Source organism: Lepus europaeus, chromosome 23 (assembly GCF_033115175.1).
Source record: "Lepus europaeus isolate LE1 chromosome 23, mLepTim1.pri, whole genome shotgun sequence".
Taxonomy (NCBI): Eukaryota; Metazoa; Chordata; class Mammalia; order Lagomorpha; family Leporidae; genus Lepus; species Lepus europaeus.
In genome coordinates, this window is record NC_084849.1 from 19,683,117 (window position 1) to 19,698,406 (window position 15,290).

At 53.1% G+C, this 15,290-nt stretch overlaps 1 protein-coding gene across 1 annotated transcript in view; it reads left to right on the forward strand.

Moving 5' to 3' along the window:
* Positions 1 to 15,290, forward strand: part of SEZ6L (seizure related 6 homolog like) — a 188,740-nt gene that overhangs the window by 142,668 nt on the left and 30,782 nt on the right. Inside the window, exon 10 of the mRNA XM_062182317.1 lies at positions 13,672 to 13,868. Within this exon, the coding sequence (XP_062038301.1) occupies positions 13,672 to 13,868 (197 nt within the window). The remainder of the gene's footprint in view (positions 1 to 13,671; positions 13,869 to 15,290) is intronic.

Consider the following 15,290-nt stretch of genomic DNA (forward strand, 5'->3'; position numbering starts at 1 on the left):
AAGGCAGAGTGATGGAGAGAAAGAGAGAGACAAAGAGATTTCCATCCACTGGTTTACTCCCCAAATAATGCCAACATACAGCTGGGGCTCATCTGGATCAAAGCCAGGAGCCGGGACCTCATCCGGGTCTCCCACGTGGTGCAGGGGCCCCAGCACTTGAGCCATCCTCCATTGCTTTGCCAGGCACATTAGCAGGGAGCTGGATGGGAAGTGGAGCAGCGGGGAGTGGAACTGGTGCTCAGATGCCGAATGCTGGTGTTGCAGATGGCAGCTTAGCTTCCTGCGCCACAACACGGGCCCCTAATTCATTGTTTTTACAATCTGTGGATTCTGAGGTTTGCATCCTGGGAACCTGAGACCCAGAAGCTGAGGCCGCAACTTGTCCACAGTCCCAGATGAGAGAAGTCACTGAGGGGGCACAGGGGACGCCTCTCTCTGGGGTTTCCTGACGCCACCCTGCCACACACTGTCGCCCCTCACTCATTACAGATGCTTTGAAGACAAAAGGTGCTCTTTTAGCGGACTCCCTGGCACGACTTACAGCATTTACAGTTCTCAATAGTATTATTCCCATTTCACAGGTGAGAATGCTGAGGCTCACAGAGAGGTGAAGCCTCTCTTTAGGTCACCCAGCCGGAAACCAGCACACACAGGATTTGACCCTCACTGCCCACTGCCCCCTGAGATGGAGAGAAAGCCCCAGGGTTGCTAAGGATGGGTTCCCCATCAGCAAAGCAGCCGGGAGCTGTCGGGTTTTCCCTGGGCGTGAAGCGTCCTGCCACTCTGCCCTCTGCCCTCTGAGATGGCTCAGAGCAGGGATTCGGGGGCAGGCTGTGGGGTGGCCCCAGAGGAAAGGCAGGTCCCGTGCAGGAATCTTGCTCCCATTCTCCATCTCTTTGGAGATAAAAGGGGGATTGGCTGAGGCAGGAAGAGCCGTGGAGGAAAAAGGAAAGAAAACACACACACACACACACAAAGGCTTGATTTTCTGTGGCCTCCCTGGAGCTGACATCATTTATTGTCCTGGCTGCCGCTGTGTCAAATTAAATGGAAGCCAAATTAAGCACCAGGCCAAAGGGCCCCTCGGCAATTCTCCGGCATGGAGAAGGGCCCGGCGCGGGCTGTGCAGCTTCGTGAAGGAGCACAGGGGCCTGGGGACCTGGGCCTTGGAGGCTCGACTTACTCATCTGTATAATGGGATTAAAAAATGTTTTCTGTGACTTCCTCGATGTAGGGGTGAGGGAATCAGATGAGAGACAGATACAGAGACCTCTAGATAGATTTGCAAGGCCTCTGACATAGAAGTGATTTATAAAATTCTGCTGCACTCGCGAGTTTAATGGAAATCTGTGGTTATTTAGTCACCGTCTCCACTGCCGCACAGAGAGCCTGCTTTAGGGGGACAGAGTGCTTTTCTAGAAAAGTCGGTAAGTCCTCCGAGCCTCCGTTTCCTCGTCTGGAAGATGGAGATAAGTGCACCAGAATCCATCTTCGTCGATGATGTTTGTTTCACCCGTGCCACACCCTCTGCTGGGCACCAGGGACACAGAGTGGAAATCCCGTGTCCTTGGGGAGCTGAGCAGGCAGCCGGAGTCAGGTGGCTCCTCACTCAGCCCCCCCCCCCCCAGCAGCAGGTGGTTACATGCCAGCTCTCCTGTATGGCCAGGGTACCCCTTCACCTGGAGCTGCCTCGGTTTGCTTCTCTGTGAAATGGTGGGAGTAGAACAGGTTAATATCTCTGATGCAAAATGCTTAGGAGTTGGAACATGTTTGGGACTTTAAATTTTTTTTGACATTCAGGAATTGTGTGTCTATGATGAGCTGTGTCAGGGATGGGACAGAAGTTTCTTTTTTTTTTAAAGATTTATTTATTTATTTGAAAGTCAGAGTTACACAGAGAGAGGAGAGGCAGAGAGAGAGAGAGAGGTCTTCCATCCGATGGTTCACTCACCAGATGGCCGCAGCTGTGCCGATCTGAAACCAGGAGCCAGCAGCTTCTTCCTGGTCTCCCACATGGGTGCAGGGGCCCAAGCACTTGGACCATCTTCTACTGCTTTCCCCGGGCCATAACAGAGAGCTGGACAGGAAGTGGAGCAGCCAGGGCTCGAACCGGTGCCCATATGGGATGCCGGTGCTTCAGGCCAGGGCATTAACCCTCTGCACCACAGCGCTGGCCCTGGGACAGAAGTTTCAGCACAAAACTCGGCTGTGTTTCACAGAGATCTTACACACGGCGCGAAGGAGATTCATTTCTCTATCTCCAGTGCACCTGCGCGTCGACCGCTCCTCCTCACTTGAGCTCAGCTGTGAGACTTGCAGCATCTTGTCCGTGCTCAGAAAGTCTCTGACTTTGGAGCTTTTTAGATTTCGGATTTTGTGGATTGGGGGAGGTGTACTCAGCCTACAGTTCTTATAGGAGTCATCAGAGAATTAGGTGAACGCTACCTGTGAACGGCTGAGACCAGCTCGTGCCGCGGGGGAAGCTTCACACGCCTTGGGTGGTTTGTTAAATCACAGCAGATGCAGGGTGGAGTGGGGTGCCCAGGAGGTCCTCGAAGAATTGGGAGAGGCAGCATTGTGGTGCCCCGTGTGGGTTGAGCTGCTGTTTGCAATGCCGGCATCCCATATCGGCATGCAGGTTCCAGTCCCAGCTGCTCTGCCTCACATGCAGATCTCTGCTAAGGCGCCTGGGAAGACAACAGAAGATGGCCCAAGTACTTGGGACCCTGCCACCCATGTGGGAGACCCGGATGGAGTTCCTGGCTCCTGGCTTCAGCCTGGCCCAGTTCTGTCTGTTGTGGGTATTTGGGGAGTGAACCAGCAGATAGACAATCTCTCTCTCTCCCTCTCTCTCCCTCCCTCCCTCTCTCTCTCTCTCTCTCTCTCTCTCTCTCTCTCTCTCTCCCCCAGTCTGTCTGCCACTGTGCCTTTCAAAGAAAGAAAAAGGAAGGAAGGGAGGAATGGAGGGAGGGAGGAAGGGAAGGAGAGGGAGAGAGAGTTAGGGAAGTGTGATCCAGCAGGGACCCAGGAGACGGCTTTCCCCGTGCAGGGAGCAGCAGGGGCTAAGGTGTGAAGGAGGCTGGGTGCAGACAGGCCTGGTATACCAGACATCTGAGAGGGCAAGAGGGGGCCGGGACCAACTGTGGACCTCCGGGCAGGGCAGCCTGCGAAGCCGGGCTTCATTCTGTGGGCCAATTTCTGCTGCTTGCACAGCCTGATTCCCTTAGCAGCTCCTTCCTTTCCCCCACCCCCCGAATCCACATAGAAATTAGCTGACCTTTTCCACCAGGCTTAGTCTAAGCAGAATCATGTCCATGAAATCGTAAATGGGATGCAAAGCATATATTTATATATTTTTTAAATTCACATTGAAATACATGCATAACCATTAGACATTTTTGTCTCTCTAAAATAATCCTGTGAATACCACTTGGGGAAACCTTGTGCACATTTCTAAGCAACGGTGGGAGGTTTGTTTAGAAAGGAATAAAGGGAAGTCAGGTGGTTTGCTCGTTTCTTGCTGCGTCGTCGGTGGAATATTAACTCCAGCTAAAGAGTTACCAACCTCACCTGCCGCCTTCTCTCCTTATCCAGGGTCCCCAGTGGTTGGGCCAAATGGTGACACCTGCTGCAGAGGGGTAGGGAAGGGGTAAAGGGGGAGAGGAGGAGGAAGTGTCAGCCTGTTCCTTGCTTAGCCATGCACTGCCCTCTGCTGGCCAGGATGAGAATGGATGTGTGTAGGATTAATCACCTGTTCTGCTCCCTAGACCCGAGAGAAAGTAGTAACGAGGGTCCCTTAGGCTGTTTCTGTCTTTTTTGAAGAGGTTATGCTTCCACATGCTTCAAAATTCAAAGGTACAAAAAACTCGGCTGTAAAAATTGTCTTTCTCCCAGCACACGGCACCCCCGCTCTGCAGCTCCTCTCCCTAAAGAGCCCCACTGCCGCTGCTCTCCTACGTAAATTTCCACGACTCTTGTTAAATATTTCAAAAGCCATAGCACAAATCTCTCACCTGCCACAACAAAGCCACCCAGGCTAAGTGACAAATTTAATGCTGATTTTATTGCGTGCTCAGTTATGCTTGATCAAGAACAATAAACAAGCAAAATAAATGCGATGGTTTCTGAGCAATGGAAAATGTTTATGGGACAAAATCTTTTATAAAAGCAATGAGTCCAGCCGGCGCCGTGGCTTAACAGGCTAATCCTCCGCCTTGTGGCGCCGGCACACCGGGTTCTAGTCCCGGTTGGAGTGCCAGATTCTATCCCAGTTGCCCCTCTTCCAGGCCAGCTCTCTGCTATGGCCTGGGAAGTCAGTGGAGGATGGCCCAAGTCTTTGGGCCCTGCACCCACATGGGAGACCAGGAGAAGCACCTGGCTCCTGGCTTTGGATCAGTGTGGTGCGCCGGCCACAGCGGCCATTGGAGGGTGAACCAATGGCAAAAAGGAAGACCTTTCTCTCTGTCTCTCTCTCACTATCCACTCTACCTGTCAAAAAAAAAAAAAAAAAAGCAATGAGTCCATGGACAGAAGAAATATTCCCTTGATAGGAGGGGGAAAAAGGCTGGAAATCACAGGTCTAATCAAATTCAACCTTAGTGATGATTTTGTAAGAATACGAAGCGTGCCAGGATTGGGGGACAGTAAAGTAAGGTGACTTCATCCCAAAGATTTCATTTGTACGTTTTATTTACACTTTCTGACATGGCACTGAACCAGGCACACCTCTGTGTTTTAAATGTTTGTATTTAATTTTATTTGAGAGGTAGAGAGACAGAGGGACATCTCCCATCTGCTGGTCCACTCCCTCAAGTCCCTACAACAACCAGGGCTTGGCCAGGCTAGAGATAGGAGCCTGGAACTCCATCCAAGCTTCCTGCATGGGTTCAAGGACCCAAGGATTGAGCCAACACCTGCTGCCTCCCAGGGTGTGCGTTAGATGAAGCTGAAATGGAAACAGAGGCAGGACACAATCCCAGGCAGGCGACCTGTGCCCGCCCTTGGCCCCAGCCCAGGACACCAGGTAAAACAGTGGCTCTGATCTCATGCTTTAGCACCAACAGACCTAGGACTGAGTCCTCCAAGACACCAGGCAGTGGCTTCCCCCGGTGGGGCCTCAGTTTCCTTACCTGTGGAATGCAGGCTTGTCTGGGTGCGTGGTACTGATGCTGTTCAAACGTTAAATGTGAGTCAAATTTCCAGACTTCCAGTGGGATGACCGGGGTCACTGCCCTGAGACCGGGAGGAGCTGGAGAGGAAGCCGAAAGTGGGGGTGGGGATGGCGAGCCCTCAGAAGGATGCTCAGGCACCAGAAGGGGCCACAAGAGGTGTCCATAGCAAGGTGCAGAGGGTGAGGATGTGAGGACCCAGCTGGACAGGGCCGTGCACTTCCCTCGGAGGGGCTCATCAGACATGCAGTGGCGTCAAGTAGTGGCTGACTGGGTTCTGCTGACCTGCATAGCCAAGAAGAATGGGAGAGGGGGAGAGGAGAGCCATGGGAGCCCTGGAAGCAAAGGAAGAAGAAATCATTTAGAGGAGACTCCAGGTGCTGAATCCCTGGGGAGTAAGTGCTGAAAGCAGCCCGTGAGAAAGGTGCCTCTCCGGGAGCTGGAGCAGGGAAGAGCCCAGTCAAGGTCAGGGTCAGAGTCATGTTCATGCCGTGCAGGAGCTGAGGCTGAGACCCACTCTCCTGCCCTGGGCCAGCCCTGATTGGCCCAACACACACTGAGCGCGGTGCCAAGAGCTGGGGATGCAGCCATGAGAGAGACAGGGGCATCCCTGGGCCTCAGGATGCACTTGGGTCTGGTGCAGATGTGTCCCCCGACTACTGAAGCTCTGGATGCCAAGCTCCAGCAAGGGTGAGGACACAAAGGACACATCTCGATCCGTTTTCTGCCAGCCAGGACCCGGACCACAGGCTGGGGGAGTGACAAAGAAAAGGTGTGGGTGTGGGTGTGGGTATGTGTGTGTGCTCTGCTCTCTGACTTTTTAGAAAGTCACCAGGACTCGATCGTGGGAACTCCCCCATCATGCTCACTACCAATGAATTCACCTCTAAGCACCATGGCCAGATGAAGCTCCCACCCTCATGTCTATTCCTTATTTATTTGTTTGCATTTTATTTGAAAAACAGAGAGACAGATCTTCCACCCACTGGTTCACTCCCCAAGTCCCCACAACAGCCAGACCTGGGCCAAGTGGAAGCCAGGAATCTGGAACTCAATCCAGGCTTCCTAGCTGGGTGGCAGGGCCACCTGCTACCCCCCAGGGAGCAAGTTAGCAGGAAGCTGGAATTGGAAGCAGAGTTGGGACTCCAACTCAGGCTCTTGGGTATGGGATCCTTAGCTATGTCTTCACAGCTGTGCCAAGTGTCTGTCCCAGTGTCCAATCTCTTAGTACCTCACAGTGGGATTTAAATCTCAACCCTGAAACCTTGGGTGGCATGCAAACCATGGCCACCCCCAGCCAGAGTCCTTCCTAAACTCATAGGGCACAAAGGAGCCGAGTGCATGAGTGACAGGTGCAGAGAGGGAAGGCTGGGGAAACTCTCCAGGGCAGGAGGAGGAGCACACGGGCAGCCCCAGAAGTCAGCCAGAGCATCCACTCTGGATTTCAGGAATGAAGCGGGCTGGAGTGCAGAATATCAGCTTGGGAGGAATCGAGAGAGGTGAGGTTTCAGCAACGTGAAAAGATAGTTACATAAAGTCTTGGAACTCCGATTAAAAGCTTGTATTGTAGGGGTTGTCACTGTAGCACAGGAGGTTAAGCTGCCACCTGCGATGCCTGCATCCCGTATCAGAGCACCGGTTCGAACCCTGGCTGCTCTGCTTCTGACCCAGCTCCCTGTTCATGCACTCGGGAAGACAGCAGAGGATGGCTCACGGACTTGGGTCTCTGCCAGGCACAAAGGAGACCCTCGTGGAGTTCCCGGCTCCTGTCTTCAGCCTGGCCTAGCCCTGGCTGTTGCACACACCTGGGGATTCAACCACCAGATTCTCTCTCTCTCTCTCTCTCAAATACATTTTTTATATTTGTATTTTACCCTTCAGCCATTTTCACCTGAACAATTTATTCACATGTTTCGTGCATTCCCAGTGTTGCACAACCAACTCCTCTATCTGGTTCCAAACCACATTCACCGCCCCGAAAACAAACCCCACCTCTATCAGACAGCTGCCTCACACCTCTCTCTCCACCTTCTAGCTGGAGAGCCCCAACATGGTGCAGGGCATCATCAAGTTTCTTTCTGCCTCCATGGAATATTCTGGAATTTTTCTATGAATGAAATCCTCCAATACGTGGCCTTCTGTGGCTGGCTTCTTTCACCTAGAATCGTGTTTTGGTAGCGGGTGTCCCTGCTTCATTCCTTCATATGACTGCATGGTGCTCCACTGAATGGACATACCGCTGTTTGCTTATCCATCCTTCTGCCAGTTGATGGAGTTCTGTCTATGCTCACGAAGGATTATCTGGCTGCAAAGAGGAGGGGGGATTGGGGCTGGGCAAGAATGGAGTTAGGAGGGCAGTGAGGTGTTGGCCAATGGACCAAGTGGAAGACGAGAGGGCTCTGAGCAAAGCTGGCAAAGCTAACCAAGGAGAAGCGGTGGCCTGCACAGGGAGACGTGGCAGCAGCACTCACATGGAAGCTCACGTACAGGTGCACGTGGAAGGCTTCTGATCCGGCAGCTGAGAGGGGCTGGCGCAAACAGAGGTTGGCCTTGGGAAGCTCTGTTAACCTGCAGAATTCTCCTTCAGGGGATCCTGCTGCACCCAACCCCAACGCCATCAAACCCACCTGCCTGTTGGCACTTCTCCGTGGAGTCAAGGAGCCACCGTGCCGTCTCGGCGCCTCCTTGGGCTGGATCTGGCTGACTTCTCGATGCAGACATCAGCCCGCTCAACAGCCAACCTCCCCGCAGCAAATTCTCCACATTTGTGTCCCATTGCTTAGAACGGCCCAGTGCCAGGGACCCCTGTGTACTCAGTGCAATCAATTAGCCAGGTGAGCTAGCGAGATGCAGGCTCATTTCTAAATCATGGCAGACAGAGGGCGTCCTTTGGGGCCAGCATCTGTGCATCTAATTAGAGCCAGTCTGTTAGAAGGACAGATTTGGATGCCAAAGAGAGTAACTTCGTTCTTTCTCCAACTGCCCCTTCGTACACGCTTTCCATTATTTGGCATCTCGGGCTGACAGTTGCATTTTTATAGGACTTCCGGCCATAATAAGTGAGGTTCCGTCTAATAATCGTATACCTCTAAGCATGATTCATTTTGCAGCTTCACCCCTCCTTCAGCAGAGCTCCTTGGAGTGGGAATTCTGCAGTGAGGAGAGATCTGGAACCGCTTTACTCTCTCGGGAGAGGGAGAGGGGAGCTTAGCTTGGGGCACTGTTATGTTATGGACGATACGGAAGGATTATATTTTCCTCTTATGTGGTACTGGGTGAGGGCCAAGCTTCCTGCACCTGGCTGCCCCTGAATTTCAGCTTTGCTGTGGTTCCAGCCCAGATGGGACCCTCGTAAGGAGATCTATAGCTGGCTGCCAACTGCAAGGTGCACAACTAGATCCAGAGCATGCAAGTCTTACTCCCACTCCCATCAGTGATTGGCAGCTCCCTCCCAATATCCCTTCTCTCTTTTCTCTGCCCCCAGGCAAGCAGGTAGTCTGATTTTCTCACTACTCTCGTCTTGGTGAACATGAAATTCAGTCACTGTTACCGTACCCCAAAAGAAAGACACCTGCCAAGTCCCTAAGAGTCCTCTTGAAGTCTCCTCTCAGGCATGAATTTAAAGTGATGCATCTTCGTGCCTCCCCGGTACCCTGGTACCTCCCTCACAGTGACAGCCCCTGCTCAAGGCACTCTTCCCTGCCAGCCTCTTCAGTGAACCAGTGGCATTTTTGAATTCTCTTACATAAGCCAGAGATGGAAGACAGGCTCCAACCGGAAGTGCTACATTCAAAGGTGGCATATGATGGCCCTGGCATAGGCCACTGTGTGCTCCCTGTGATTGCCACCTCTGCAGTGGAAGGCTTTTCCCGGAGCCACAAGGGCAGGGCAGAGGTGCTGGGGATTCAGAACATCTGGAAGCAGCCCTCGGCCGAGGAGAGATGGGAGTTGGAGGAGAAATCCTCAGCTCTCTCTCCCCCAAAAGTGTTCTGCACCATCTCGGAGTTCCTACAAGACGGAGCTCAGTGCAGACAGTGGCACCTGCTCATCCATGCACCGTGCAGTGGCTCCTCCCCTTACTCCTGTCTCACTTCCCCACCAACCCTGGGATACTGACCTGGGGTATCCTCCCAGACGAGCCAACGTCCCACAGATACTCACACAGTTGCTCAGGCTCTGCTTCTCGAAAGCCCGATCTCAGTCAACAGCCAAGTGTCTCCCTTTAGAAAGCAGCCGTGCTCAGCACCGATTGTCATGTTCTTTTTTTTTTTTTTTTAACTTTTGACAGGCAGAGTGGACAGTGAGAGAGAGACAGAGAGAAAGGTCTTCCTTTTGCCGTTGGTTCACCCTCCAATGGCCACCGCGGTAGGCGTGCTGTGGCCGGCGCACCGCGCTGATCCGATGGCAGGAGCCAGGTGCTTCTCCTGGCCTCCCATGCGGGTGCAGGGCCCAAGCACTTGGGCCATCCTCCACTGCCTTCCCGGGCCACAGCAGAGAGCTGGCCTGGAAGAGGAGCGACCGGGACTAGAACCCGGTGTGCCGGCGCCACAAGGCGGAGGATTAGCCTAGTGAGCCGCGACGCCGGCCTATTGTCATGTTCTTAGCAAAGGAGACCTATGCTAAAATTCTGGACTAGGAGAAGTTGCTACAGTTTCTCACACAGTCTACAATGTACATTTACATAAGTCAGAGTTTCTCAAACTTAGTGCTCTTTGGGATAGATCATTGTTGGTTGGGGGGAGGGGGTGGTTCTCTTGTGCACAACCCTGGCCACTAATTCCCTAGTGCTACCCATCTTTGGGACAAACAGGTCTGCAGACATTGCCAGATGTCTCCTGAGTGGATTGAGAACCACTGGCATAAGTCATTTGATGTCATTTGGCATCACCAGCAATCTAAAGAGAGAAAAGGATGATGATGGTGTTGACAGTGGTAATAGTGATGGGGTTGATGATGAGGGTGATGGTGATGGTGGTGATGGTGATGGTGATGGCAGTGATGTTCATGGTGTTGGTGATGATGATGATGGTGATGGCAATGGTGATGGTGGTGATGATGGTGGTGATGGTGATGGTGGTGATAGTGATGACAACAGTAATGTTTGTGATGGTGATGGTATGGTTATGATGGCGGTGATGTTCATGGTGTTGGTGATGGTGGTGATGGTGATGGTGGTGATGGTACACCTACTTTGTACACCTACTGTGTACAAAGGAAGGGGGACAGTGTGATGGTGGTGGTGGTGATGGTGATGGTGGTGATGGTGATGATGATGTTCATGGTGTTGGTGATGGTGGTGATGATGATGGTAATGGTAGTGATGATGATGGTGATGGTAATGTTGGTGGTGATGGTGTTAATGGTGATTGTGGTGATGATGGTGGTGGTGGTGGCAATGGTGACGAAGGCAGTGATGAGGATGATTCCCTTAAGGAACCTGAAGCAGAACAATATAACACCCAAGCAACTCAAACTTGCTCAGGTGCTAGCAGTGAGCCCAGGAATTCTGCATCCCTTACCTCGTTCCCAAAGTCCGTGCCGCAGATGAGACATACTGAGCTTGATCCACAGACAAGGAACTTGAGGGAAAGCTGCATGCTCTCCATGAAAGTGGCAAAGCCGAGAGTGAAACCGGGGCTTCCTGGTTCCCAGGCCAGCATGCTGCTCCCTCCTCCCTTAGAGAGAACAGAGAGCCTTGGCAGGGTTTTCAGATGAAAGGGGCTTGAACCCTTGAAGCTGCTGTGACTGCATTCAGATCATTGACAAGAATGACAGAGCAAAGCCAAGCGGCACGCTGTCTGGAACCCTTTGTAGCCAGCAGATCGGCTGAGAAGGCAGCCTAAGGAATAAATCTCCACCATCCCCCATGTCCCACACTAGGCTAACCCAGCACTTTCCACAGTGATCAATGCTTTCATGGTACTTAAAGCTAAAGAGGTTCTTTCCTACCATAGGTCAGGAGCTGACATCAGCCCCACTAATTCTGCTGTCAAAGAGACTCTCCAGCAGGCTCTTTGGCACCAAAGCATTTATTGAATACCTACTGTGTACAAAGGAAGGGGGAAAATCTGGAGGTTTGTTATAGTATGTGTTTAAGGACTTCAGAATGGTTGGAAACCAGAAGGAAAGAGGGGCCAGGATCTTGTCTTGTGCAAACCCAGAGAGCGGCTTCTCTGAGGAGAGGCTGTTTGGGTGGTGGTGCAGGGGAAACTGATGGGGCATTGCGGGGAGGAAGTTAAAGTCCCCCTGTGCCACTCTTTGGGGCAACTTCACATGAGGGCGAGGTCTTGGATATATAGAGCATAGTTGCCACCCTGCCGAAGTATGGTGATGGCAGGGCCCCCCGTGCTCTGTCGCTTGGCGCCGACCCCTTGAAACACCAGCGTGGACAGCGGGCCCCGCTTCTCCCTGCGCCTCCCCACACCTCCCCGCTCCCAGCCGGCCCAGACAAACAGCAAATGCCACTGCTGGGTGTTGGATGAGGCTGTCCTAGGTGAAGGCTGCAGTCAGTCTGCAGCGGTTCCAGGAACTTGCATCAGAGCCGTTTCCTAGGGCGTCTCTCAGGTGGCAGTGGGGTGCTCGGCCATGCTGCTCCCTTTTAAAACCCTCCAGAGGGGGCCAGCACTGTGGTGCAGCAGGTAAAGCCCCCACCTGCAGTGCTGCCATCCCATGGAGTACCAGGTCAAGTCCCGGCTGCGCCACTTCCAACCCAGCTCCCTGCTAATGGCCTGGGAAAGCAGTGGAGGATGGCCCAAGTGCTTGGGCCCCTGCACCCATGTAGGAAACCCAGAGGGACTTCCAGGTTCCTGGCTTCAGCCTGGTTCAGCCCTGGCTGTTGTGGCCATTTGGGGAGTGAATCAACAGATGGAAGATTCTCTCTCTTTCTCTCTCTCTCTCTCTCTCTCTCTCTCTCTCTCTCTCTCTCTTTCTCTCTCTCCTTCTCCCTCTCCCTCTCCCTATAACTCTACCTTTCAATTAAATAAGTAAATCTTTAAAAAGAAAAAAAAAAGTGTCTCCACATCCCCGGCGAGATTATGCCCACACACCTAAGCCTGGTTCTCTAAGTCCTTCATGGTCTGTACCACAGATGCAGTGACCACCACAGGAACCACGACCTTGGTCCCTTTGTCTGTCTGCCTCATGTTTTGGCTTCTCCTCCAATCCTGTTTACCTCCTTGAAATCCCCCATGCTTTCTTGAGGCTTCAGAGTAGCCATCACCTCCTCCAGGGAGTCCTCCATGGTGCCCTCTGTCTGAATTGGATGCCCTCACTTTGATCAACCCCTGACCTATGAGTCTAAGTCTATCACGACCACCCTGGGACTCCTCTGGGCCCAGCACAGTGCCTGGTACATAGGAGGTACTCAGAAAGTGTTAGAGAGAGGGAGACCAGAGGAGGTGATGTAGGAGAGAGCGGGAGAAGATGGAAAGGAATAGAGGATGATGATGGTGGTGATGATGAGAATTGAATCGTCTGACAGTCTTTGAATCAGAGATTGATTTTATCCAGAACCCCTAGGATGGTACAAGCTTCTACAGCCGATGGACGTGTGTAGGGGGTTGGTTATTCCCTGCCCACGGTGGTCAAGGCAGACTCCTGCACGTGGGTCTTTGAAACGTGTCAGCCTTGCATGGTCTGAGTAGTGACAGCAGGTTTGGGCAAAGCTCATGAGCCAGGCACCCCCATCCTGGACATCCTGGTTCTTGAGGGATTTGCTGCCTGCTGAGTGGAAAGACCCATCACCTAAGGGAGTTACAATCTGCAAGCCACCAGCATGTTCTGCATCAAAGCAGAATGACAAACTCATGTCACATCTGACAGTTAAGCCCAACTCTGGTTATCACCCAGGAAACAGGTGTTGAGGACAGGGCCACTGGGGAATGCTTTTTAAAAAAAATTCATTTATTTATTTGAAAGTCAGAGTAACACAGAGAGAGGAGAGGCAGAGACAGAAAATGGTCTTCCATCGGCTGATTCACTTCCCAGTTGGCCCCAACGGCCGGAGCTGTGCCGATCCGAAGGCAGGAGCCAGGAGCTTCCTCCAGGTCTCCTACGTGGGTGCAGGGGCCCAAGGACCTGGGCCATCTTTCACTGCTTTCCCAAGCCATAGCAGAGAGCTGGATCGGAAGTGGAGCAGCCGGGTCTCAAACCGGTGCCCATACAGGATGCCGGCACTGCAGGTGGAGGCTCTACCTGCTATGCCACAGTGCCAGCCTCCATGGGGGATGCTTCTTACCCTGCAAGCATCTGACTGCAGTGAGGGCCATTTCGTGCATGAGTCGTCCAACACCCAAGCATTTACCAAAATCTGTGTGCTGGGTTGGCAGGAAGGAGCAGCATGAAGGCCTCCAGCGCCCCCACCTCCTGAGCTGGGCACGACTCCCCAGGGATCCTGAGAAACTGTGTGTCCCCTGAAAAGCAAAAACCAAAGGATTACGCAGGGCCCTTACTTGGCTCTGCGTGACGTTCTCCTCTTTTCTCCACCCTCCTCCCCACCTCCAAGCCTGAACCTGAGTAACAGCGACATCTTGACCATCTATGACGGTGGCGAGGCCATGCCCCACATCTTGGGCCAGTACCTTGGGAACAGCGGCCCGCAAAAGCTGTACTCGTCCACGCCAGACCTGACCATCCAGTTCCACTCAGACCCTGCCGGCCTCATCTTTGGAAAGGGTCAGGGGTTTATCATGAACTACATAGGTAAGTGTCTCTTCCAGTCCACTTTTTTTTTTATTTTTTGGCAGGGGCGGGCGGGGAGTTCAATGTGGCTTAAGATGATGTCTTAGTCCATTTTCTGTTGCTACAACAAACTCCCTGACGCTGGGTGATGTATGAAGCAGATGTAAAAGCATGGCTGCAGTACCTGCTGTGCCCTGGTGAGGGCCTGGCGACTGCAGCCCAGCATTGGTGCCCGGCATCCTGGGGGAGCCAGCGCAAGACAGAGAAAGCCCCCATGGAGAGACGTGAGTCAGGGACTTAGAGTCGGTCTCATTCTTTCTGTAACAGCCCACTCTCACAGGCGCTACCCAGGCTTCCAGGACTAGTGAATCCCTTCCAAGGGCAATGCCCCCAGTAACTGAATTACCTCCTGCCAGGCCCTGCTTCTTAAAGACCACCACCTCCTGACATCGCCACACCAAGGACCAAGCTTTCGACTTGAAGCCCTGGGGAACTCCCTGTCCAAACCACAGCCGATGGCTCCTCTATGTGTGTGTGGAGGTCTGGTGCCGCATGGGTTTTTCATGTGAAATTTTTTTTTTTTGACAGGCAGAGTGGACAGTAGAGAGAGAGACAGAGAGAAAGGTCTTCCTTTTGCCGTTGGTTCACCCTCCAATGGCCACCGCGGTAGCGCGCTGCGGCCGGCGCACCGCGCTGCTCCGATGGCAGGAGCCAGGGGCTTATCCTGGTCTCCCATGCGGGTGCAGGGCCCAAGCACTTGGGCCATCCTCCACTGCACTCCCTGGCCACAGCAGAGAGCTGGCCTGGAAGAGGGGCAACCGGGACAGGATCGGTGCCCCGACCGGGACTAGAACCCGGTGTGCCGGCGCCGCAAGGTGGAGGATTAGCCTGTTGAGCCACGGCGCCGGCCTTTCATGTGAAATTTTTAAGAGCCTGAGCCTGCTAGTGCCCAGGATCATGGTTGGAGTCTTAGTGCTGTCATTGGGGCCCGCGTGACCTTGGGCAGGCCAAGGAAGCTCTCGGAGCCTCGTTTTTGTCAACTACAGAACGAGAGTAGTGTTCGGGATGCCCGCATCCCTTAACGGAGCGCCGGGGCTCTAGTCCTGCCGGCACTTCCCTCCCAGCTCCTTTCTGATGTGCACTCCAGGAGGCAACAGAGGATGGTTCAAGTGCTTGGGTCCCTGCCACCCATGTGCGAGACCTGGGTGGCGTTCTGAACTCCTGGCCCAGCCCTGGCTGTTGCGGACATTTGGGAAGTGGATGGGCGGATGAAAGATCTCTCTCTGTACGTGTATCTCTCTCTGTCCCTCTCGCTGCCATCCTGCCATGCTGGTAGAGGAAATAAGCACTTAAAGCCGGGTACAGTGATTTCTACCGCACAAGTCTGCCATCAGGATTAGTAGACAATGCGTCACAGCTTTAAGATTCAACTTTAAGATTTGC